Raw genomic sequence first — 27,747 nt, 5'->3', positions numbered from 1 at the left:
GCAGCATTTGAGCATTTAGATACAGCATCTGCAACAACAGCAACAATGAAAAAGTTAATGTAACACACTGTTTCTGCTGTACAGCTGCAGAAAAATCACCCACACATAAAATACACAAGGAGGAGAGAGGTTAAAAGAAACATTCCTACAAAAAAAAGAAAAGGTTTTAAAATCAATTTCTGTGTTGCCCTTTAGTAAGGGATTTACATCACCAGCTACTCTAGTGGGTTTTGTCAATCCAGTAGTCAGAGAAGGATTCAGTTGGCCAAGTTCCAGATGAAGATACATCTGTCCCATAGAGGAGGGGGTGATTTCTGAATGGGAGAATGATCTGTGCCAGGCTTTTCCCAGATGAATAACAGTGATAAAGAGCTCACCCCTAACCTCTATGACAGACACAGTCAGGGCCATTGTGTTTGCTTTCAGTGAGGCAAATTTCAGATAGTTTGATGAAATAAATGCAACGTCATTTCGGGTAAATCCCAGACTTAATTTTGACTCATTGAAAGGCGTCAATGTCTCACTGCGTGGGTGATCTGATCAATGGTGCAGCTGTAAACCTAAACGGAAGTAAATAACTTCAGCACCACATTTCTCATATGTGTATATTTTGCCTTTCAAATTTGAATGAAGTGTAGTTCCTGTTGTAAGGGATAACTATTCAAAATATATGCTGTACACACAATCGGTGTACACAAATAGGAATAACCAGAATGGTAAACATCAATTAGTCTGGAGTCACGTCCGCATGGCATCATAGCCCAACCTCTTTATTTGAATGGGCACAAACATATAAAATGAATCACTAAGGGTGGGAATGATTGACTCAACATTGGGGTCAAAGATTTCTGTGACAAATTATGACACTAGATTTCCAGCGCAGTACGTGTGATTATAAAGGGAAGCTACGTGAAAGGAAATATTTTATGATAACAATAAATTTAGTGACACATGATTAGTGACACATCATGGTCACAGTCAGTTGGATATAAACAGTGAACTGTCCAAATGCAGGGCAAGTTGTATTGTTATAAAGAATCAATGTTCTCAGGTGAATGAACCTCACGATACCAATCATGAAACCAATAGTGTAAGTGTAATAAGAGTTGTGTTTCTTTTACCACCAAAATATCAGACCATCTCTTCATTTATGTTGCATCAATCTGTCTGAATTTTAACAAAGGAAAATGGAAATAGCTTTTTCTATGTAAAAAAAAAACTTCTGTGAAGCCTAATTATTTCTGATAAGTGTGTCCATTACTATTCAATTTCCTTTTAAACAAGTGAAGTGGAAATTATGCAAAAATATTACTTACCTTGGTGTCACGGGGGCCTTTCACTGCAGCAACACTCTCTGCTGCAAAAGTCCATCTTGTGTAGTAATATTTATCAAAAATAAAAAAAAGAAGAAATAAATAAAAAGAAAGGAATTAAAGTGGTTTTAGTATCCAAGTTGTAGCCATTTCTGTTCATTCACAGACAGTTTACTGTTTCCTTAAAGTGCCCGTTTCCTTTTCACCCATCACCTGATTTATAATGCAATGAAGTCATTATCATGTTTCAGGGAAGAGCTGACCCATCATGGGGTCTGACTGAGGGTGATTCCTTGAAGCGCTGACTGATTTGTTAAAGTCCCTCTCCACTCAGAACTGTGTTTTCCTTATTGTTATCTCAGTTGGATGTTTGAGCTTCACTGTGCGGAACGATGTATGTGCAGAGTTTGACACCAGAAGGCTGTTTTCACACTCATCTGTTGAAGAGGTGAAAGTTTTTCTCTGCTCACCTTAAATCTAAGTTTTACATGAGCACCTACAAGCATGATTTGAGACTAGTTTGGAGCCAGTAGTGGTCCAATATTCAACTTACACAAATGTGATGTGGCATCTCTTAATAAAAACTATCATCAAAAAATATTACTTGATCATACAGTATCAGTATTTCCACCAGCAGGGGGCTGTATTATTGTGTAGTCACAGTAATCGTTTCCTCAATATGCCACTGCCTCCCTAGAAAATAAATGCATAAATAAATACATGTAATTTACCAAGTCAACATCTGGTAGGGTGCATAACTATACCATTTATAGACCAAACTATTCTATATATTCAGGAGAGGCAAGTTTGCTTATAGGCTATAGCACATTTCAACAACAAAGGAAATTCTATTCTTTATAAAGGCATAGACATTAAATATGTAATATACCATAAGACATTTAAACGCAATTAAAATGGTCAAAACACAACTTAAAGAAGTTTAAAGGACAAATAAATAAAATTTTGCATATAAAACTGTTTTAAAAGTTATCAAAAGGCAAGTTTTATTATCTTCTGGAAGTATGTTACAGCTCAGTGCAACATAATAATGTAATTAAATGCTGCTTCCTCATGTTTTGATTTGACTCTGGATGGTTCATTAAGAAAAAGACATTCAGAAATATACTTTGGTCTGAAGCCATTAAGAGATTTATCATCAAGCAGCAGTATTTTAACTAACAACCCATCTCTCTTTGTCTGTGGTTTTGGCTTAAAATAATAAATAATGAGAGGTTCGGAAATGCAGCTGTGTATGAAATATTTTGGAAAAAAACATCCACTACCAACCCCAAAACAGTCAGAAGTTGCTAGCAGTATGGCCCAAGAAAAAGAGCATTTTCACTAAAGTGCTAAAGTTCTTTATCACAGTGAATCAGTTTTAGTTTTGCACTCTTTGTGTGTGCACACTGATCTGTGTCAAAGCAATGAGCAGCATTGTGGAAACACAGGGACACTTGCTTGATCTGAGAGAGGAAAACACCCCATCCCTGACTTTGTTGAAACGTTGGCTCAACAAAGCTGAACGGGAGCCCACATAAATATTCCATTAAGATTCTCATGTATTATCTACACACCATTACATCTGGTCCATGATATTGTGTAAACATCACTTTGAAGGTATGTTCCAGCCCAGCAGAGCAGTGTTCTAGTTCAGCGTTACCTTTGCTACAGCATGAATATCACACAATCTGCCTGGCTGTAAGCCTATAATATGTCTTTAGGGATTAAAGTTACTGGAATGATACTGTGTTCATGCTGATGCTGCGAGTGAGGTGTCAAGGGAGCTATGAAAGACCAGATAATTAACTCAGGGGGCCAACCAAATAAGTCATATTCTGATAAATTATTCAGTATTTGCAGGCGGATGAATGCACTCCCTCCTCATATTACAGGCAACATAATAGCGACTCCCTGAAACATTTGCAATTCATTGCTGTCCATTTTATTACCATGCTGGGTCATTTCCATCTGTATGTGCATTAAGGATTCAAAGCTTGTACACTCTTGTCTGGCACAGTTTGAAGAATATTGAGATCTGATGGATTAGTGCATTGTAGAAATCCACACTTAACCAAAATAAGAGAATAATTTTAACCTCATTAACTCTGCATGGACGCTGTCTGCTACTTGTCCCTCTCCCTCTCTCTCTCTCTTTCTTGTAGTTATATTATTATCGGGAAGACTTGGTGTTCTCAAAAAGATAGAGTCTCCAAATGTCCTTTTTGGAAATCCGCCGGGACATTTCATGAAAAAAACAAACAAACAAACAAACAAAAAAACACTGTAGAGTTGACAGACCGTGTGCTATCTTCTTCAAATCTGAGGCAGGTATTCACTGGTATTTTAGTTTACAATCCCATACTGCCCTCCATCTTTAGAGACAAAACCCAAGGCAGTTATTTGGACTGAAGAGCATTTTTATTTTAGGAGGACTGATTTCAAAGACATTCTGCTCTGTTTGAGTATTACCTTGACTGCTTCTGATGCTTTCACAAGAAACTTTGGGATGTTTTCTTTCTGACAAGACCTTATTTATCCATATAGTCACTATGGTTCAGGAGCTACAATCATTTTAATTTGGGTATGTCATTTTAGTTTTTTCTCCAAAACAGGGATGGTGTGGAAGAGGTTAAATAAAACAAACAAACAAAAAAAGTCAAAAAAGAGACTCATCCCATATATCCTATCTGATGTTAAAGAAATGTCTTCATCTAAAAGTCTCTAAATCCAAATCTAAAAGTTTCTGACAACTAAAAGTTTGAGGTAAATATGGAAAACCATCATTATTTGTGTTTATGAGATGGTGAGAATTCAAAATATGGGTCTGTTTTGGTGCAAACATTACTGTGTATACACTTTTTACATTTTTCCCATCACGGTTGACATTTAGATTTGTCTAATGTTTGTTTGTGTGACATAAGACTTTTAATGGTGTAACAGCACATGATTTTTGGAAGAGGGACTGTCCTTTTACTTGCATTTGAATGACAGATTATGCCTTAAATGGGTTGCATTTGGAAAACACAGGTTTTTCTTGTTTGTTTTCACCTAAACATTCCTTCCCTACATTTTCTTAATATAATGATGGCTGCACTCTGTTCCAGTTGTAGAGCCCTATTTTGCATGTTGACTCAATTATGTCTTATTGGCACGCCTTAACGGAACGGAGTAGTCGTTAATTTTATTAGTTCCACCTGTGCCTTTCCTGCTATGACTATTCCAAATGTTTACTGTGAAAAAGGTCTATAAAGCCATTAAAATATTTATCTTTCTGAAAGCTCATGGAAAGTGGAAAGTTGGTGAAAACATAGATAAGTGAATTTTGAATTGAGATTATTTTGTCACACAGACAACAAAATAATCTTTGAGTCAATGTGGTGTCTTAGTGAGTAGAGAAACCGCTCTAATGCAAAAGCTGGGCTCAAGGCAGTGAGCAAAAGTTTATATAATCGCAATTCTGCCTCAGTAAGGCCTGCAGATTGCACTACTAGACTCATAACTTCATAACTTCACATACAGTGTATATTGCACAGATTGCGTAGGCTTTGCAACGTATATAATGTATATATATTCCTTTCTTCCTTTTTTTGTTTTATTTACTCATCCCATGTCTTTAGATTGTTTTTGTACCACTATAACATATGAAGTACACCTTTGGAATCACTAGTCTTATAGTATTGAATCTTATCCAATTTATTTATCTCTATTCTTTTTATATTTTATATTTGAGTTAGTCTATTTAGTTATTGTATATAATTTAGCCTTTAACTACATTTGTTTCTTCTGCCTACTTCTTTGTATTTATATTATGATTTAAGTCAAGTGGTTGCTTTGGGATTTACAAAGTATTCTATCTATTAATCTATCCATCTACGGTATCTATAAATCTTGTTTTATTTTATCTTATTGTATATTACTTTTCAAAACCTGCAGGGTTACATAATACTTCACAGTTAAAAGTGAAAGGTTATACGCCTTTACCTTGACAAACATCTGACCTGCAGAAGTGCCCTTGAACAGAACTCTTTACCAGCTCCAGGGGTGTTGATCCTGACCTCTGACCTCCCTGGAGTAGACATGTACAAAGGCAGTTTTCAAGTGGGGCAATAAAGTGTCACATTATCTTTACTTTTATTTATTATCTCTGGCCCTCCCGTAAGACCATCAAGGATCAACGGGACGTCCGTGACCCGCAGTTTGAGAACCACTGTTTATGGTACCTACAGCACAAAGATAATACTAAATGGTAACCCTAGATTTGGGAAACTCTCTTCGACTTAAAAAAAATCTTGTCTCGCTGTTTTATGATGTGATAACGCTGTGGTTAAGGTCTGGTTCGGTTCAGGCACATAAACCACTTGGTTAGGGTTAGGGAAAGATCATGTTTTAGGTTAAAAGGATCACTTCAAAGTTACTACTGCCTTACAAATATCGCGAGAGTTTCGCAAATCTAGGGTTACCATCTGGACAACCGAATCCAGTGCAAGGGTTAAAAATCCTTGTTGTTACCATGGCGATCAAGACAGCGGTCGCGGACTTGACAGGCGCGTGGAACAAGAGACAAGAGGGGGTGGGGTCTAATGTCATACTCTCTGCTGATTGGTCATATTTGCATCACGTTGCCAGTGTGGAATGCAAATGAAAAGATTTGTTCGACCCGCCCCTGCTCTGCTTTGCTGCTGCTGCTCTTTACAGCCACCATCCAGAAATGGTGTAGAATATCAGGAAAAACAGCGAGGGAGAGGGCCATAGAGAGGAGCGAGTCTACACGGCTTACGACAACGGTATGTGGACGACTAAATCGCCTCTTGGCACGGTGTGTCACGGTTGGCACGAGTGTCAGTTACCTTGTGTGTCGGAACGTGCGAGGTTAATCGGTCGCACTAGCTAACGTGTACTCAGGCCCCGAAAACAGCAGCAGGCAACAGCTCGTGTGCTAACGCTGGTGTTTGTTTAACGGCTAACTTTAGTCTGCAGAGCCTCATATAGGCCTAACTTAGTTGATGAAAACAGGAGTAGATTGACGAATAACAACCTAAGGGGCATTAATGTTAGCAAATGTTGTAACGGAATTCATTACGCGCTATTATTTTGATTTTAGCTATGAATGAATATTAGCGTGTGAGCAAAACGTTTACAGGAACTGTTCTCACAAGCAATAACTTAACGTCTGTTCTTTTGGCTATAGCTGCTTTGCTAGTTTTTGCATTAACTCTGCACTTTTAAAGTGTTGGCTAAAGTTAGCCAGGTGTTTTCCTGAGGGACTTGGGTCCCATAGGTCATGACCTTTGACACAGAGGAGGAGTTATTTTGACAAGTGTTACGTTAGGTCATCACCAAGGATAGCTATAATCCTCTACTAGAACGGGAATAGTGTGCCCATGGCCTTACAGTGACCCATGTGTGGTCAAAAAATACTACAGCTATAGCAAGTCTGCCCTTCACTGTGTGCGTGTATGTGTGTTCAGCCACAGTGCATGGTTGTGTGTCATTGACTGTAACGTTACACACTAGAGGTGCAAATAACGATTGTTTTCATTACTGATTGTACATTTTGTCTATAAAAAGTCATAAATTAGTGGAAAATGCCCTGTTATTATTTTACAGAGCACAAGGTGACACATTCAGCATGCTTGTTTTGTCTATTCTATAGTCCAAAACTCAAAGATATTCAGTTTACTAACATAGATGTCATAGAAAAGTGGCAAATTCTCATATTTAAGAAGTATTTGAGAGCAGTTTTGCTTGAAAAAATACTTGGGAAAACCCCCACTGAATTACCAAAATAGCCAATGTCGTGCCCTCTCAATTGACTAATTAATTAATTGACTAATCATTTCAGCACTATACTATGGCTTGCCCTAAACATCACTCTACATGTAAAACTGCAGTTTAAGTCAAAACAGTCATCAGTTTCATCACAAAAATCCAAGTCAAATAAATACAGATAGAAATTGGAAAAAAAGAAGTGCAAATAAAATCAAGATTGATTGGGTTTCCTCAAATATTTGTACAAAACACGCTTGGATGCTAGATCAGTACATTTTAGAAGCTGTTTAAGTAAGTGGCAAAGTAATGCAATGGACCAAAATGCACATTTGATCCAGACAAACCACTACAGCTGCAGGCTCAGTCACAAGAGTTGTCGCTTTTCATTGCCTCGAATTGCTGGTGTCACTTGACAGGTCAGTGCAAGTTACCACAGCTTCCATCTCTGTTCTTTTTATGTTTTATTGAAAGATATTTCATTCTTCAAAAGGTCTGGTTGTTAATGAACAGAGTGAGTTGGCAGTTAACTCTCCTTGCAAGGGCCTTGGTTTGGAAGTTATTGTGTGCTTTTTTTTAATGTGCATTCACTAGAGTGAAATAGAGTAGCGGCGGTTCATGAAGTAATGCAAAATTACATGCTTTGTAGCACTTGAAACCAGTGAATGGTCGAATTGTACAGGGGTTGGACAACACCAAGAAATTTGGAGGTTTAGCTTGCACTGCTTTGCCACCATGTCCTATCCACTATTTATCTTTATTGGACAACATTAATATTCTTCTGATATGGTCACCCCTTAGTTTGATTTACCCGAGCTCCAGAGCATCTCTGTAATTGGTGCCTATGGTACACACCTCTCCTCGTATTATCTGCACTCTTAAGAGGGTCAGATCATGCTCAGTAATTTGCTTATTTCAAAACGAAAAAGAGGCTACAGGCTCAGAGGAGAAGCTCAGAGATTTTTCTCACGGCTACTGGGGTTAATTGTCGGGGGATGATTGCTTTACCCACTTAAAAGCATTGCATGCTGTTATTATGGAATAAAGTGACTCCTTTTTAAACCTTCGATCACAGAGCCCAGGAGAATCGGCCAGAGACAATTACTTGCAAATGTATTCCTATTGCACACACCTGGTCTAATACAGGAAGTTTATATTCAAATGACTTGTTCTGTGCTATTTATCTGAGTCTTACGAAAAGGCTGATTTGTTTATTTCACAAGAGTTGTAGCCACATTATTGTGTTTTGTTGTGACGTGATTTACATGTAAGATGGCCCTGATTCTCCCTCATCTTATATCCATATTACATTCACTTTCCTCACAGGTTGTTTGGGGAGAGCAGACAGAGGCAGAGCTGTTGCTATGTGCTCTGATTTTAAAATAATTCTCTGATCAGAGTCTGTGATCTAAACAGACCTGCTGCACTGACAGCAATCAGCTGAGTCCAGCTGATCAATACGGAACTTTAAACTAACTTCAGTGCAGTGTATTGACTGTCCAGCCAGTGATTATCAAACTAACTTCAGCCTGCTATTTGACTGGCAGCGCTGTCTGCTTTCCACTGCTTGTGCAATGACTTTTTCCTTTTACATTCCCACCTGACTCTGACTGACTGCAGAGTTTTTTTGTTTCTTTTTTTATCACATTAAGATTCTTACGAGTATTATCTAATGTTTTGACATGACACACTGGTAATGATGAATTTGATCTTTTCAACAGCACTAATATTGTTTTTAACATACTAAGCAGTGACCAACCTTTTCTACCAGGATACCGCTATCAGAATGTGGCATTTTTGTCATAAAGATAACATTCATGCAAAAGAATAGAGATCTCGTTATCAGGGGAAAAGAAATTGAGTGTTTGCATTTTTAACCTCATGAGATAACTCCTGTGCTATAAACATTTTTGGGGCCAATCATCTAGTTCATAGAAGGGTAGCAAAGAAATGCATCCTTGCGCATATAATAATTAAGTTTGCCAAGCTACTTAAAAGTTATGTGTCTCTTGTGACCCAGAGGCATTTCTGTTCTCCTTCGCATTAGTGGAACTTTTAATGACTGGCTTGTCCACTTGTGTCATTGATATAAATTTAAACTGCTTGTTTCCGATGAACGCAGTGAAGCACTACATTTCTCAGTGCTGCAGCTCATCTAATCTCACACCTGACCTATTTTTTTTTCTCTTGGTGTGAAAAACGCCTGAGATTGGTGTCTCAGAGAGACTGCTTTGATAAAACAGTCTGGATTGAAGCGAGTTGCTAATCTGCAAGATTTGCAAGAACTATTTAACTGTGGTATTTATAGATCAGAGTGAGAATCTTTCATTTTTCTGTCAGTCTCCTGCCCTATCGCAGTGCTTTTCTGTTTGCTTCTCCTGTGTTTATTTTGGGAGTCATTAACAGTCCAGGCAATTTTTAGCATCTCTTGTTATTCTTGTGGTGAGATTTGCACATAACAGGCCGGGGCCTTACTAAATGAAGCCGAACAGAAAAAGACTGCAGTCCTCTGGGCAGCGTCAAGTGAAAGTGTTTTGTATCATCACAGCGTGAGACTACGTGTGCTGGAATGGCACACACAAGCTCGGCACACTTAACCTGGAAGGCAGCCAGAGTCTCTTTGTACTGGTCTACTCAGCTGCATAAGGCAAGGTCCATCTGAGTCAGATGGCTCAATTACGGCTACCCGACCAATCTGGCCTCGGGATCAGGGGGTATCTGTCTTACACACTCTAACAAAGGCATTGCCCTGCTTACTCTGTTTGGACAAGACCCATCAACCATCATCAGCCTCAGGGGATGACCTCAGCATCACCAACGAGTCCTCTAAGGAGATGCTGCTTTATCGCGCAGGATGTGGATGCTGACTCGTACCGTTCAGATTCACAGCGCAGGCCCTTTCATCTATCAGAAAGTGGGTTACATGCATTGTTTTCTGCTAAGAAAAGATTTGGGAGTTGGATAATAATAATGATAATAATAACAATAACAGTCATTATGTATTTATTTATTCATTTATTTATTTGATTATGCATTATTAGTATTATTAATATTATTTTCATTATTAATTTGTAGATTTGTTTTTAGTCTATAACATCAAAGAATGCCAATCACAATTTCCCAGAGTCAATGGTGATGTCGTCAAGTCGCTTGTTTTGTCCAACAAACAGCCCAAAATCCAAAAGTATTCAATTCACAGTACTGTCATCTAAAACGGAGGAAAGCAGCAAGTCTGTACAGAAGAAGAAGCTTCTATTGGAGCTGGAACCAGAATATTTGAAATTTTTCATTGATAAATGACTTAAACAATTATTCAATTATGAAAATAGTTGTTGAATAATTCTCTGTTTTATCAACTGATCAAATGAAAATTTATGGATTAATTGTTTCAGGTCTAGAATGAATCGAACCTAAGATCATACTAACATGTCTTATTGTCGTTTTTTTATGCTAATAAATTGTATTACAGAATAACTGCAGACATTCCTTCAAGGACTTAATGGATCACCTCTTCTGCAATAAATAAACAATGACAAATCTGCTAGTTACACTATCTACATTTTGTAAAAAAAAAAAAAAAAAAAAAATCAACTAGAGTAGAAACAATTAGTTAATTAATCTATTAGGAGATCGACAGACAATTAATCAGCAACTATTTTGAATATGGTCTCATTGTTTAAATCAGTTTTAAGCAAAAACTCCAAACATTACGTGGTTTATCATTTATCATCAGTTTATCATCAGATTATCATTTAGGATTTGCTGCTATTCTCTCTTTTTTTTTTTTTTTTTTTTTTAATATCATTGTAAATTAAATCTGTGAGTTTTGGACTATTGGTCAAACAAATCAAGACATTTGAAGACATCACCCTGGGCTCTGGGAACATTTTACAGACCAGATGATTAATCATCAATCAATCAATCAATCAAATAAATAATTGGCAGATGAATCGGAAGTTGCAGCTCTAATTTCAACCAGCTTGAATACTCTATCCATAGAAATTGATAAGAGATATTACGTCGGCCTTTAAAAAGAGAAAAATAACTGACGGCAGAAAAAGACAGACAGACACATCTAATGAGTGTAGTCAGCCCCTTTAAAGGAAGAAATTATTTACTGTCATAAAAGATTTTAATGTTTGACAAGTCAGTTAGGGTTACTCTTGTGTTATTTCCTGTACAGTTTATTCTGCAGCAGTTAATGTGTCAAGAGACTTTTGTTTCATTTCAAACTTCTTAAATGGATCCGTAATGAGTACGGAGTTGATGTATGTTTTCGAGCAAAGTTTTTAGTGCATTGGCTGGCAGTGTCTTTGATGTCGAACTCTAAAAGCAAAGCTCATATGGAGCCTAGATCATTTATTTTTATACCGCTCTCCCTCGAAGAGCTTGTTAGGCGTCAGCGTTCTCGAAATTGATAATGAGCTTGAATGCCCTTTGAACAAAAGGTGGGGTTTGTTTGTTTTTAAAGCCCCTTGCTGGAACACCCCTTACGCTTCACTTCACCGCGGCTGCGCTGTTTATTCTAGTATCTCATGACAGTTCAGGGTCTTTCAGATGTTGAAGTACATCATCAAGCAGCTCATAACAAACTGAATTACCCCATCACTGTCCTTTTCCTTCTTTTTTTTTTGACCCCTTCTGCTGCACAGCTCCGTTAGCCTAGCGTGAGACCCCCAGGCTTGTGTTTCAGGCTGCACCGCCAGCTAATCTATATGCTAATGAGAAGATAATAATCAATGAGGTTTACGCATGGTTGGCCCCAATCAATACCACATTGCACCAGCAAACGACTCAAATGGCTGCATTTCATAGAAGCAGACATTTGTGTGGCGTGTTAATGTGGCAGGGCAGACCATAAGTATGCCATTATCCTCTGGTTTTATCTTCCCTATTTCACATAAATGAATACTGTTGTCATTAAAGTGAGGTTTGAATTAAACTGCAAAGCTATCCCATTTCACTTTTATGAGGGGATTGCAATTTTCTCCCCCTATTGTTTTGTATTTCATTTCCATGACTGCTATAAATAGGTGGTTTGTTTCTTTCCTGCTGTGAGTTGGCTGGCACGTCACTCATAGATTCTGATTTATATCATTAGTTAGTGCTTTAATGGCGCCGCTTCACCGGGATTAGGATAATTTTCGTAACAATTTAGGCCACCATTACCTCACATAACAGGCTGTTGCTAGGTTATATGCTTCTTCGATAGATGACAATTCCTTTCTTCTCCTCCTCGAGCTTCAGTGTCAGTGATGTCTCAAAATTGATGTTGATTACTGTCCTGCTAGTAAGATAATGGGTTAGATGTTCAGTCTGGCCATAAGTCACTGCTCCTGTCCTTAGCTGAATGTTATGATACAAAATTGGCCCACTCAGAGCTGCAGGTTATTTGTGGAAATGGCACTTCCTATAAATGGTTGAAAAGCTATCTTGTAGACCGGCAGTCTTCAAATTTGAGACACTGAAATGGAGCCTTCAGTTTCAGCCTTCTAGACCTAGACTCCACCTAGACTAAGCAAAATAGGAAATATGTAATTGCAGACCTGTCATTTTAATGAAATACCTCATTACTTTGGATTTGTCATTTAAAAAAAATTAATTTAGGTGATGATTACAGCTTACCTTATGTTGGAAGATCTATGCATGCGCAAAAAAAAAAAAAAAAAATCAGCATTCAAGCAGCAGCAGAGGGGGAGGGGAGAGACAGAGTAAAATCATTACCATCATCTTCATTAGAGAGGATCCTGTTGTCCAATCAGCATGCTGCTCTGCACGGGGATTCCGTAGGCACCCCGTTGGCTGTCGCTAGGATACCACATAATCAGGAGGCAGGCCGCGGCCTGGTTGGTGGAGAGGGGTGTTGATGCTGGGACGACGAGCTAGCTGTGTGTTGGGGGTAGACAAGAGGGGCTGGGGGGTTTTGATATAGTACAGGAACACGCTCGCACACGCTCACTCATTCACTCACTCAGCCAACCAGCCAGCCACTCAGTTTGGCAGACAAAGAGGAGCAACATCCTGCAGGAGGACAGCACGCTCCCAGGGGATGGGGCATCATACCCCTGCATCGCGTTGGGGGGGCCGGAGGAGGTAGGAGCACCAGGGTTAGGGGGCTTTGTCTCAGCAGCAGAGTACCCCTCCACACATACACAAACACACAAGCTTACATTTCTCTGTGGATCTTCTGGCTATTAAAGCCATTATCACACATCAATCGATTTGTGCAGCTGACAAATGCGTTCTTGTGGTATTTTTTAAATGTGGGTCAGGATAGTTTTCCTACACATGGACTGAAGGATGGACACTGATGGAGGCTCCTGCACTTCCCTGACTGTGATCTAAGCGCTGTAGAGACAGACAGTCTGTCTGACAGTCTCTTAACGGCTCTCATCTTCCTGCAGGCTATGCAAATCCTCTAGACATAAATCTGACAGTCAGTTTTTGTGGTCTTGTAATGCCAGCATGAGTAGATCAGTTTGTCCTCTTGAGAGGGTTGCAAACAGCTGAAATTGTGTTGTTATGATTTTTGACTGGCTCTTTGCAGTGTATTACAGGCTGCCGGGGCTGCTTTGATGTGCTCTCAAACACATTGGCTTTACCACTTGTCATGGGTACCAGGTTTTTCCCTCAACTCAACGCACGATCGTAGTTGCAGATGTATAAGTGGGATTCAGGATTGGGGGGGGGGGGGGGTGTTTTCTATCGCACCCCTTCACTGATGGATGGGTGACTCCTCTCAGAAAGACAGGGGCCAAAGGCATCATTACCAGAGGGGATTCCCTTCCCTCCCCTCTCCACACACACGAGGAAGCAATGGAAAGCAGGCTCTGGGATGTAGGCTAATGACTGCATACAGGCCAGCAGACAGGCTTTGGCAGTGGTGGTGCTTTGTTTACAACCAGAAAGCCACTTTGTCTGACTGGATTTCAGCTTTTTCAAAGGCGTGAATATATATATATTTAAATTCACAAGAGACACTGCTGAATGCAAACTCATGGTTTCTTTGTTTTGACCAATTTTATAATTTACATTTGTTTTTATATTTTTTTACATTGTGTTTTTGTCTAGGTTTGCTATCTATGTTTAGTTTTAATTCTCAGATTTAATGCAATGAACCATTAGATTCATGCTCTGATGCTTTGAAGTTTGGTCTGTTTTGTATGTTCAAAAATGTTTAATTGAAACAAGTATATATATGCGCCAACTGCCTAGCAGGAGTGTTTTCTGTCATTGTTATAAATCTGAAGTTGTCATGTAAAGCACAAACAGTTCTGCAAACACAAGTCACACTCAAATTCCAGTCTTTTCCTCGTTTAGTGATTGTTTACTTAAATGTCTTGGGACTGTATTTAGGGCTGTTCTGCTTTAACCTTAATCCTCCTGACTGGGGTAACTGCAGACCTCAGAGATATACTTTTTGTCATATCTCACAGGTGCTTTATTCTATAATTCCAGTTTTCATGACTTTGTCAATCAATTTGTTCTTAATGACTTCATATCATTGTTTACTGTGCTTTTTAAAAATACCAGTGTATTGGAGTCCTGGGGGACCCCAGTCCAATGCAGCCAATTCCACCTATGCAGTTTTAATAGATGGGACTATTTATTGAGTTCATGTTTGCAATGAGTCCTAATTTAAAATATCACACACTATCGGGGGGGTAGGGGCACTTCTGTCAGTCATTTTGAAGGCGAAGTGGGAAGATTGTACTTGGGATAAAAGCTTCAATTTGTATTAATTGTATAACTAATAATGTTTTGAGAAGAAATAAGTTAACATTTTGCTATAACAGTAGTTTATTCTTGGATTCCTCAGGGATCCCGGTCAGTAGTCCTTGTATGTTAAATATGTTGGTGGGATGAAGGTTAAAGGAATAGCATATGGTTTATTAAGATTGCAGTTTGTTCTGAGTCTGCTTTGTAGCATAAGTGGGCTATAGAGCTGGCCCCTAATCCGCTCAAACGAATAATGAGGAGGAGGAGGAGGAGGAGGAGGAGGAGGAGGAGGAGGAAATAGCTTAAGAATTGCGGCATGGCGGCAGCATTGCTCCTTATTTAATTACTTCCATCACACCCTCTTCCCACTCTGACCCATTTAAAATCCTCAACCTGTTCACTCAACCTTCACCCCCTTTTCCCCCCCGTTCTCACTTGCTCTCTTCCCGTTCCAGCTTTCCACCCTATAACTTAATGTGCACACCTCTAACCTCAAGGCTAAAAATTCCATCCTCCCCATTTTGGCCTCTCTTTTCAGCTCCGTTACATCAGCTGTCATGCTGTTTGAATCCCCCACCACACACACACACACTCACACTCACACTCAGCAGTCCCCTCCTCGACAACACCGGCATCTCAAGTTCTTAATGACTTCGGATTCTCGTCTTGTTGTATTAGAGCTCAGCTTCATCAAAGACTTCTGAACTTTCCTCTTATCCTTTTTTTAACAAAACATAATCTTTACCAAAGAAGGAACCTTTCTCTCCTCCCATGCTCTCCCGTGTCTTATCACCTGTCATGCTGAGGCCTCCTCCATCTCATCCGCCTGGACACCTCTGAACCTTTTCCTCCTGTGCTAATGGATAGCAGAGCACCAGGGGACCAACCTTTAAAAAGGCTTTTATGGAAGGGGCTTAAATCGTTCGTTCCTTTCTCCCTTGTGTACATGACTTTCAAGGAGAAATTCTTTCAGAGGTCCGAGATACTGTATGTCAGAGTCAAAAAAAGTACAAAAAAGCAATCATTCTGATTTGTTTCTTTTATTCAATGTCAAAATTTAGCACATTGGGAAAAAATGCACAGACGTTTAGGCTAGGCCTCCTTCCGTATGTCATGAATGTGGTTTTGACATAGTAGGAAGGATATTGGACTCTAATCAGAGGAGTTTGAGCAATAATTAGGTCTATTGGTATATTAAAGTGGATGATGTGGTGTTTGGCTCATGGTTTGAGCTGTTTGGATGGGAACGGAACAGCCACTGCTCCCCTCCCAATTAACTTTCGCTGAATGAGTGTGTTGTTGTTTATGTGAACTGCTCCAGTGTTTAGGATGTAATTTAGGGTGGCCACTAATGTCAGCCAGCTACCCGTCCTTTTTTTATACTAAATTCAGTGGATTTCATGAGCTTCCCAAATTGCATTTTTGTGTGTGTGTTTCTACCCAGCTTTAATCTGCTCTGAAGTCAGACTGGTTGTGTTGTGTTCGAAAAAGTGAGTTCATCTGTAATCAGAAGAACGGTGCAGGGACAGTTAAGCTTTGAACAGGCTTCCTAAATTTAGATTCAGTATTTCTGTTATGAATTTTGTGCCTGAAAACAGACTTCAAAAGAATCATTAATTTCCCAGATGATGCTCATGTCCTGCTGCAGATTTGCGTAATGCGGAACTTTATTTGCAACCAATGTGGCCGTCTGCAGTCATATGGTATTACTCTGGGCATAATAAAGGTGTGATTTGAGCATGATAAATAGAGTCATTCTGGTAGTCAGTATTCTGAAGAGTAGGGCTGAATTCCTATTCAGCTCAGTTTATTAAATGCATAAATACACAGTGATCAAATCGTGCTTTCAAAAACACAAGAAGAGCATCAGATCGCTATTTTAGAACAGAAAGGACAATGACATACTGTAAAATGATCCAACAACAACAAAAAGCAAGCAGTAATTTCTTTGCGTGTGTCTATGATAGTGATTACTTGATGAAAGAATAATCACCGTCATATATTATTCCCTATATTCATTCTGCAGCTGTGGTGTGCTGCTGCAGAGTGAATATAGTGGAAACACTGCAGGTTATGAAGGAGTTTGCATTTGCTTATTCAAAGTGCAGCATTAGATTGAAATGATCAAATGTTTTATCTCTGACATGCTCATACTCATTTTCCCTCCCCCATGATTTCTTTATCAGATCGTATGCGTTTCTTCCTTGACATTTTATATGGGTTGCTAGTCTCGCTTTCCCTTGAAGTTGACCGTTCATCTTTCGTCATATACAAACTGTGAGTTCAGTTTCTGCTACTGAATTCGGTCGTTTGCTTGTCAGTTGTGTGTTTTCTAAACTAGATAAAATATTTTAATTTCTTGGGTTTTGCCTCAAAGATGTTTTGTTGGTTGACATTTTCTCATGTGCTCTCCTTTTTCTTTCTTCCAGGCACAGGAGAGCCATTCAGAAAAGCCGGGGGTCAAAGGTGAGAAGAGCAGAGGGCACCATGAGTGAGCCGGGGGGCCCTGCCTCCACGGCCAGCAATACTGGGACCAGCACCTCCTCCACCACCACCAGCGCCTCCAGCACCACAGCTGCCAGCAGCAGTAGTACCTCTAACACTACTACTACTACTACTCCTGCTACTACTTCTACTAGTAGTAGCAGCAGTAGTATTAACACTAGTAGTAGTTCCAGTAGTAGTACTACAACAGGAAGACAGGCAGTGCCTCAGATATCTGTTTACAGTGGGATACCTGATCGACAAACTGTGCAGGTAAGTCCCTTTCTGTGTGATTAAAATTGCTGAGTTGCGGTAATGTGTGTGACATGTGCTGACATGTTCAGATGCCCACAAACCTACAAAGTTGGTAAAATATAAATGCACTTGAGTTCAGCCTACATTCCTCTGCTCTACTGCCCTCTGTTGGTGAACATGAAGCCACATACAGGCCTTAGATGTACTCTGGAAATTATGTTTGATCCATTTTTTTTTTAACTGAAGTAAAGGAATGAAATAAGAGGCATTTGTGTTCTTTATAAATCTACCGGTCTACTGATAAAGGAAACTCAAATAAATTTCACAGGATCTGTCCAAGATGAAGGAAGGAATGCTTTCTGTGCTTTAGTGTTCTTGACCCTCTGACCCCAGGATTAGCCTCTACACAGGCTTACCCTCTCCCTGAATAAGGTCCACTCAGATTTTAGTGCTGATGCTTTGACAGCAGGGTTTTTGTCTATTCAGCCCTCCTTTTCTTGTACTCAATCTGCTGACATTTAAAAGACAAACACTATTGTCACCAAGCAGCCCTCTGAGCAGAAAGGACTGTTGGTCATTTATGGTCAGCGAGAGTTGAATGAAAGTATGCTTCGCATCTCTGCTAATTTTACCCTCATTCCAAGAGGTGTGGGTCCGGATGCTTCTGTGACACCGTGGACCCCAGGTCAACATCCTCTCTGGTTACTTGGCAACCAGGCAGGGGGGCGCTTTCAGAGGTGAAGAATGAGGAGAGTTATTTTCAAAGACAGAGGTTTAGCTCTGTCATAATTAGGTCATGGAATTGTTGAGACTTTTCTTGCTGACAGTGATTTAGAGACTTGGTTTATTCATGTCCGTCTGCTTGAAGTGATCAAAACTTTTAGACATTTTCAAACACTGTTGATGAGTGATGTGTATCCTTCTTTCTCAAATGATTTCCAGATACACAGCCCACAGTTACAAAAATGATACAGATACATTTGTGGTGATACAATTTGCTGCATTTCAAATTCAATTAAATTCAGCCATGGTTGGGAAATGGTTGTTACTTTTTAATGAGAACAAATGAGACTAAAATGAATTACCTTTGTATTTCAGATGCATCAGAAATGACCAATAAAATGATGTCATCTGCCACATAAACATTAGTAAACACAGGCCATGATACACTGGATAAAATTTTTGCCAGTCCCAAAGGAGGATGAATTGTCACTAAAATGCTGCCGACTGGGTGGTGTCAGTGTCATCCTCAGTCATTTTCAGTAAATAAATCCGCACATGGCTTCAATAACTAGGATTAGTTGGGGCCAACTGGAATTAACATTAACATATTTGCTAATGCTAGAGCTCCTCTGACTTAACTTTCAGAGGACACATCACCCTCTAATATGAGTAGTGAGGTTTGATGAATAAATTTTTCTCTCCTAATTTTCATGCAGAATTTGGGCCTGATTTATGGTTGTGTAAAAATATAGCCAAATCTCTATCTTTAATTAATCTTTACACACGAGTCATCTAAATTTAATGTATGAACACTCTTGGGGCGCACTGGAAGCCTAGGATTACATTTCTCAACCACCTCTGTTTTTTTTTTCTGTTCTTATTTGCAGGTATTCCAGCAAGCGTTACATAGACAGCCTAACACAGCGGCACAGTACCTGCAGCAGATGTACGCTGCTCAGCAGCAGCATCTGATGTTACAAACTGCTGCCCTCCAGCAGCACAACCTCAGCACCGCTCAGCTTCAGAGCTTGGCTGCTGTACAGCAGGTCAGCCCACAGTCATCACACCAAAGAATCATTCTCACAGTGTACAGATGATTACTAATGCTGTTATTGTTGACCTGCTGCAAGACATGTTTCAGGAAATTGTACATTTCTCTTGTCTCGCCTCTCTCCTGCCTTGTGATAGGCCAGTATTGCAGCTGGTCGGCAAAGCTCTTCACAGAACGGCACTTCATCTCAGCAAACTGGATCCACTCAGGCTACAGTAAGTGCAGTTTTGAATGTCAGGCCTGTCTCCTAAAAGCCTCTTGAAGTTTAAGTTATCTTTATCCATTAGATTAACATGGAACTACATTGATTTCAGCACTAAGATGCTTTGCTCTTATGCACTCTGCTCCTTTTACATTTGAAGAGGCTGAAATGCCTTTTCGTAAAATATTCTGTAATAATGTTTTCCTTATCAAATTTGTGGTTTTGTATATTTGGCATGTGTTGTTTAGAAGAAATTAGTGTAGAGATATCAGGAGTGGAAGAGCAAGCGTATAACCTAATTATCCTGTTCATCTTCTCCCCGTAGATCAATCTGACCACCTCCCCAGCAGCAGCTCAGCTGATCAGCCGGGCTCAGAGCATTAGTTCCACCCCCACCAGTATTTCCCAGCAGGCTGTTCTTCTGGGCAGCCCATCTAGCCCCACTCTCACGGCCAGCCAGGCACAGATGTACCTGCGCGCACAGATGGTGAGACTGCAGTCACAAGGAGCACAGCCACCGGCACATTTACATGAGCGTGCATATATGCATAAACACAAGCACACACACGTACTGCTTGAATAAATAACATGCTCGAGCACAGATTTTTTTTTTTCCCTCCTAGAACAGTGATTCTCAAAGTGGGGTCTGGGGACCCCCAGGAATCCTTGAGGGGGTTCTATAGGGTCCCACGTAAAAAGGGGAATAATTTAATTTCACTATAATTCCATCCATATGTAACGCAGTGACAGAATGTATCACTATTTTGGTCACGGGTTTCATACACTTTCTGTAATAAAACATTTAAAAGCAAAAATCTTATCAGATGGGGAACCCTGAAACAAAATTTTATCAAAGGGGGGTCAGTTTAAGGGTCCTTGACGTCAATAAGTTTGGCTTAAGTGTGTATTTTGGACTTGGTGTGTGTGTGTTATGTGTGCATGCTCACTCTGCCATAGTAAATATTGTGCTTTATTCTCATCTCGACACCAGAGTAGGTGGTCAGGATGACTATGCTCAGAAAACATTTTCAGAGGTCAGAGGTTATTCTTTCCACTGCGGCTTAAGGTCCAGTTGTTTTTAACCTGAATTGCTGAAGAAATATAAAGTCATTTTTGTTGCCCATGCTCATTGGTGTGCTATTTTGGTACAGCTGGTTGCGGGTAACTTGTTGGTTCCAATTTGACGTCAGTTGTGCAGCTGGCACACAGACTGTTCCTGCCACCTCATTATGACAAATAACACAACATGATCAGATGTGTGTGATGACAGATAGCAAAACATGTTTGTCACATATTTAGATTGTCACAGCCTTTGTTTCTGGTATAGTCTCCTGCTGTTAAATTAGTTCATATGATTTGTATTAACTCTTACACAGAAATATGAGGAGAAATACAATCTAAGAGGCATTGTCTTATTCATTCACTTCTCATTTTTTATGTTTTGTGTGTGATGCTCTCTAGGCCCAGCAGAGTAACCTGGTACAAGTGGCCAGAAGCCTGGGAAGAGCCGTTCCTCTGTCCCCACAGCTCATCTTCACTCCGACAGCTACAGTGACGGCTGTCCAGTCAGAGAGCTCCACGCAGGCCTCCTCACAGGTAGGTCCATGTTCCGAAATTCAGATTACAAAAAAAAATTACAATTAATTATCAACGTCCTGCACCGAATCCATCAGTCAAGTGCGAATTCAAATGCGGAAGTAAGCATGACACTTGGAGATTTAGAGAAAGTTGCTGCAGTGACTGGAAATATTGCTACAGAGGATGTGAAATGGTAATGGAAATGTTAGCATTTAGCAGATAAACAATGAATGAAATTGTACCTACTGCTGTGATATTAACAATAAAATCTTTATATAATTTTTTTTTTTTTTTTGCAATAATCACAGTTCTGACAAACTAATAAAATCTGCTCCTTTAATTCACTTCTATGCATCTGTTTGTGTTAATAATCTATCATTCTCTCTCTCCAAGAATCAGGTACAGAATCTGGCCATCCGTGGCCAGCAGGGGGCGACCACGTCCTCCTCTCAGACTCAAACTCTGCAGGCTCTGAGCCTGAAGCAGAGCCCTGTGCCCATCCAGCCTGCCTCACTGATCAAGAATCCCAGTCAGGGGACCCAAGCCTCTGCGGGAGGGAAGGCCAGCTCCTCCGACAGCTCCTCTGAAGTAGGGAAGAAGGGGGACAGCGCAGCAGTCACAGAAGTCCGAGCTATTAACATGAGCCGCAGTGTTACAGCTGTCAGTGCCCAGCCTCTGATTGCTCCAGGTAAGTGAATTATGCAGCCTGAAAGCCTGAAAACGTAAAATAATGTGTTAAAATCTGAATGTTTGCTGGTCTCTTATCCATGAAGCTGATTGTGACAGTGCCCACATTAGACCAGACCAAGTCTGATGTGTTGGTCTAGGTAGTGAAAATAATGGATATTGATAATATGGGCACTAGAGCTGAAACAATTAGTCGATTGATAGATTAGTTGATCCACAGCAATTTAATAAGCACTTGTTTTGATAACTGATAATAAATGAAGATGATTTTTTTTTCAAGCACAAATGACAAACATTCCCTCGTTCCAGCTCCTCAAATGTGTAGATTTTCTGCTTTTCTTTATCTTGTGTGATGTAAACAAAAAATAGTATTTTTTAACTTTTGGTCGGACAAAACAAGCAATTAGAAAACATCACTTAGTCTTTCAGGAAATTGTAATGGGCATTTTTCACCAATTTTGAATTGTGAAAATGATTGGTGCATTAATCAATAATGAAAATGATTGTCAGTTGCAACCCTACTGGGTATCAAACCTAAATACAGATGATCAATACGCTGATCCCCACAACCAAATTCCTCATCGAGATTCTGAGACTTGCTTTTCATCGCTCATATATTTTATTGCCTAGTTGGTCAACCAGAAGATTCTCCAAATCTAACAAACAAGCTTTAGTCAAACAAGGACCTCAAAATTTCTCCTAGATCAGCCTCAGTTTTAATACAAGATCTTTTGAAGTACTTTTATCCTCTAGAGTCCACTCTGGTTACAGAGCAAATAGTGTGTATATTAAATGTAAACAATCCACTTTTTTTATGCATGGTTTGTGTTATTTTTATACAGACGCTGTAATTCAATGGGAAGTTTGTTTTCATTTTTGCGGGCAGTTAAATTAAGCTGCCAAATTGTCGAACAGCTGCTGCATGCCTCTTTTTTTTTTTTTTTTTTTTGGTAACAGATGTACAGTACATTTAAAACTTTAAAATAGACTTGGCTTCAGGCAGCTGTCATATAGAAAATATGCTCTTGTGCTTATAGTTAGATTAGATGAGAAAAGACTTTTTTTTACACTTGAGCTTTTAATAGCGTTCTCTCTGCTGTTAATGTGACATGTCAGGACCTGCATCACAAACCCATTCACTCACTATAGGGGTGAAACCAGCCGTAAAGACAGAGTGTTACGTTGTGTCTGGAACAGTCGAGCTGCTTTGTGAACTAGAAGCTGTGAAAGGCACGCTGCCATGCAAGAGGCTTTTTAAACCACTTACTGTGTAATTGAAAGTCAATTTTTTCTTTTTTTCTTTTTAGTGTGAGTTAAGAGTGTGAATCTTTGGGAATCTCATGAATCGATTCGATTCAGATTCTTGGTGTCTGATTCGATTCAGAATCAAACCAACTCTCGATTGAATGAATAGAAAAGGGGGCACTATTTTCAGTCTCTTGCTTCAGTACACTGTGTGCCAAACCATTCACCGGTGTTCTTAGTCCACTGAAATACAATATGAAACATAGCTGGCACTTAAGATAAAAAGTTAACTGCATTAATTGACGAATTAATTCATTCAAAGCATCGTACAGTCTCCTTCCTGTATGAGAATAACAAAATGAGGGGGAGGTGGAGTGCTCCACTGTGTTACTGCTGTGGAGAGCAGCCTCTCTGCTGCACGGTTAGCTCCAGGGACGCTGAGTGAGCGCAGGGTTTTTGAGGTGAAACAGACTTGTGCACCGAGTTATTTTCTTCACCTCAGACTTGGTTTAAGTTGTTTTAATGCTGCAGTGTGTGTTGGTCAGCCGGTCAGTTTGTTACTGCCGGAATTTGCTGCTCCGCTAACATGACTAAAATATACTTCACATTCGTCTCGCAAGGGTAATTATTTAGCCATTAAATGCTTGACTTATTTTGAAGGTGAACTATAAGATGAACTGTAGCGTGTGTGTGCCGTAGACTGTCAGGTGCTGCGCTGACCTTCACATTTCAGTTCTGCATATTTCTTCCCATCAACATCATGTTATTAACTAACATTTAGAAAATCAATTTTTGATATTGGTGAATCAATTCAGAATTGTAGGAGATAAGAATTAAGATTCTTTCGTGAATCGTTTTTTTTTTCTCCTTTTTCCCCCACCCACCTCTAGTGTGAATGGTTGTGAATATGCCAGCAGTGCAAGTCCAGTTTGTTTGCAAAATAAACCCCTTGAGATGCATCATCTAATTTTTAAGAAAACCCTGATAAGACATCAAATTTCACAATATAATTTACTGTGTGGATGATAAAGTAAAGTAAGACCTTTTTTAAATGTGTATTTGTTCACATTTGCTGTGTAACTGCGTACTAGTGAGTATACATGACTGTAAACCTTATTGTACATACACTGCTGTACACTGTGTTAATGCATGGTGTTGTTTTTGTGTGCCTATTCAGACTGGAGTGTATGTTTTGTGGTGTGTGTGTGTTTGTGTATCTGGGAGGGGGGGGTAGGGATTATTTGAGCGTGTCAGTGCACCACTGTGTTTTTCTTTGTTGCAGTAATGGATTCACATAAAATGAGAGGGAGGATGGAAGCTGAAAATCTGGCAGCACGCTGTCTGAAAAAATTAACATTGGTTGCCATAGCAGCAGGCCATGAGGGACAGGTGTGCACATGAGATGCTGGGGAGTTAATACGCTGTGGATCAAGAGGAGGAGAGGCTGTGTAGAAAGCTGATGGGATTCAGATTAGGATAAAAGCTTGGTTGACCCTGACTGGGTCATTATGCACTTTGACTTTTAATCTTAAATCAGAGAAAACCTTTTCTACTGATATGACACTGTCTTTTGTAAATCGTACATTTACACTACTTTCATAAATTATTAGTTTCCTGTTGCAGTGGTTGATAGAATGGACAAATCAAATGAAAGGAAAATTTCAACCTGATGTATTTCCCATAAATGTGGCCATTGTGGCTCTATGGGTCATGCTAACTTTGTACTCCCAAACTCTGTAATAGAGGAAACAAGGGCTCGTGCAAAACAACATATATCGGGGCAAGCTGTGCTAGCCTCCTAAAGGTTTCCAAATAAACCTGATTTTCCACATGAATCATTTCAAATGCTTATCTCTTGCTGACTAACCTATCATTGTTTTGTCCTCATTTCCCTTAAATCTTGGTGATGGTAAGTGCAAAAGTTGGCATGACACATTCAGTGAACAATGGCCACAGTCATGGGAAATTCGTCAGGTTGAAATAAACCGGAAATCTCCTTTAAGATATCAGACATTAGAGATTTTGTTGGTGGCTGGTATTTTCACATTTTGCATGTAACCTTAGCTTGAAAGAGAAGACTGTAGATGTAACCAGATTCTGTGTCATTTTTAGGGACCGAGCCCAAAAGGCAGGGGACTACTGTAAAACAGTAGTTCTCGCCTAAGGGCAAGGACCCTATTGTTTTTTGTGCGTTTGTTTGTTTCTTTCTTTCTTTATTATTATGCCACTTAAACCCTAAATTTGACCCCCTAAACATGCTCAAAAACTCACCAAATTTGGCATGCACATCAGGTCTGGTGAAAAATTTGATAAAATGTAAAAATTAACCCCTAAAGTGCCAAAATGTGCTCTCTAGCCCCACCCATGTAACTAAAATTGCCGCCACAACCTGTAGGAATGTCATAGAGAGATCAAACCAAAACTCAATTATTCGTCTAATCAAGACCTACAAACCATATGCTGACATCCCTGACCTAAATCCAACAGGAAGTCTGCAATCTCAATTTCAAAATAAGACTTTGACCCAATTTTGGACCCTGAACAAACGCTATCTCCTCCGTGGACGTTAATGGTATCAGCTTCAAACTTTAATACATGACTTATGACACTGTGCTGAAAAAAAGAATGTTAAAAACTTTGTAATAACTTGAATGGTTTAGATATTATAAGCCCTGAAAGTTGTAGTGCCACATCACCCTTACAATGTAAACCAATGGGGAGGCAATCTATGGGCATGAACTTTGTGTCAAACAGATGCTTCTGATGTCTAAACTGTAAGTCTGACCACTTTCAAACCTGTATCAATGGATTCACAACGAAATTTCCTACTAAAATACGATTTTTAATATTAGATTTGGCCAAAGTAATGGGATTTATGAGGATATTTCACAAAAAGTGTACTCTCACTCTCCAACTGCTCCTGGTGATGTCACTCCCTCAGTGCTGTGAAACTTTCTGCAATACACACTTATTATAAAATAACAGGAGGAGCAAGAAAAGACGTTAAAACTCACACTCTAATATCTCAAAAACAATAAAAGATAGAAAACACATGTGAATTCAAGATTTGTAGGTCAAAGTCTCTTTATTCATTTAAAGTTCAAATGAAGTCTGTATCTAAAACTATGTGGAAGCAGTAAATGATCAAAAAGGTGTGGGTTCGCTCACACTCTCCATTCAAATATATGAGTATTTTTCTGTGTCCAGCTGCAGTTACTCATTGTCTCTACACACCTGACAGTACACATTTCAATCAAACTTTCAAATAGAAAGAAATATCCCTCATTTTTAAAAAGCAAAATGATCTGATCCCAACGGGCCAGAGTGCGAGGTCCCGACCAACGCAGCTTGCAGCTTTAATTACTGTTGTTTCTTGTAATATGTAGTAAATTACACATTACTTGTTACAATGATTCGAATAAGTATATTGCTCTAATTAAGTAACAGTTCTTCACCACTATATACTATTTTACAGTGCTATATTTGCCCTCCATCTGAAATTGATTGTGCTGAACTCACATTCATTGGATAAATAAACAATAAATAGACCTACTTTCCTAGCATAACTAGGGTAAATAATGACATTCTTTTTTATTTCAATTCTTTCTTTTTGAGAATATGGGCCCTATTTTAATGATCTAAAGCGCATGATCTGAAGCACATGGCGCAAGTGCATTTAGGGTGTGTCCAAATCCACTTCTGCTATTTTAACGGCTGAAAAATTGTCGATGCACCAGGCACATGGTTCAAAGGGGTTGTCCATAGTCTCCTAATTAATCATGGGTGTGTTTTCAGCGTAACACGCAATAAACCGATCAGAGTGTCGTCTCCTATTCCCTTTAAGAGCCAGGTGCACTTGCACCTTGGTGGGTTGCTATTATGATGGCTCATTTGCCAAATAGTAAGAAGGAGCACTTCTCTGCAGAGGAAACGGATCTGCTTGTGCGCAAAGTGAAAGCACATGAACCATAACTAGCACACTGGCCCCTGCTGCTCCTGGACCCTCCCGTGGCCAGCCCCAGACCACCAGTTTAAGATCCTGTTCATTAATTTGTTGAAAATTTATTTTCATTAGGTTTATGAAAAGGTTAATTTGTTTAATTACAGCTTTGGTTTCTTTAAAATCGTTTTGTTCAGTAATGGAGTAACAGGTCAAATCAGCGGGGTTTTAATTGCTGAAATTATGGATACCTGATCACTGTACTCTCAAAAATGTTAAAGAATATTTTTAAAATATTGTTCAAAAATTAAATCATTAATTTTAATCGTGTAAAGAATCATCAACACAGTTATCAGGACTTGATCAGCTCTCCAAGGTGCTGATCCTGCTGCTGGCAGCAGCTAGAAGCTGTGCAGATTTATTTCCTTCTTTAGTTTAATAATTGTTTCCACCTCATTTATTTCCCCATGTGTTCCTCATGTCATCATGTACTGATGCAGCAGGAAAGTCGATCTGTGTCTGATCCTACGTTGCCCGTCTGTTTAAATACCAACATGTTTTGCCACGATTTGGTCAAATAACTAGACTATTTAATCTGTCATTACTGAGATTAGTTAATTCTGATAAATATTATGACTCAGCTTTATGACATGTATTTTTTAAAATATATTAATATACACAATAATAATCTTTCACATTGTAATCCTTTCATTTGTAATCTTTTGCATGTCTGTGCGCTGCTGCGCTCCTGTGTGTGTAACAAGCAGAGTGTATGTTGTGCACC

General features: G+C 39.4%; 1 protein-coding gene across 1 annotated transcript in view; it reads left to right on the top strand.

Moving 5' to 3' along the window:
- Positions 1-5,950: 5,950 nt before the first annotated feature.
- The window catches only part of phc2b (polyhomeotic homolog 2b (Drosophila)), a 37,172-nt gene continuing 15,375 nt past the window's right edge, over positions 5,951-27,747 (top strand). The window contains exons 1-7 of the mRNA XM_042406841.1: positions 5,951-6,097; positions 17,228-17,555; positions 19,148-19,306; positions 19,449-19,526; positions 19,839-20,000; positions 20,975-21,109; positions 21,485-21,779. Coding sequence (XP_042262775.1) covers positions 17,286-17,555; positions 19,148-19,306; positions 19,449-19,526; positions 19,839-20,000; positions 20,975-21,109; positions 21,485-21,779 — 1,099 coding nt within the window. The 5' untranslated portion in view covers positions 5,951-6,097; positions 17,228-17,285. The remainder of the gene's footprint in view (positions 6,098-17,227; positions 17,556-19,147; positions 19,307-19,448; positions 19,527-19,838; positions 20,001-20,974; positions 21,110-21,484; positions 21,780-27,747) is intronic.

This window comes from Thunnus maccoyii, chromosome 3 (assembly GCF_910596095.1).
Source record: "Thunnus maccoyii chromosome 3, fThuMac1.1, whole genome shotgun sequence".
NCBI classification, from domain to species: domain Eukaryota; kingdom Metazoa; phylum Chordata; class Actinopteri; order Scombriformes; family Scombridae; genus Thunnus; species Thunnus maccoyii.
The sequence above is the reverse complement of the archived record's forward strand: the minus strand, read 5'-3'. Positions and strand labels throughout refer to the sequence as shown.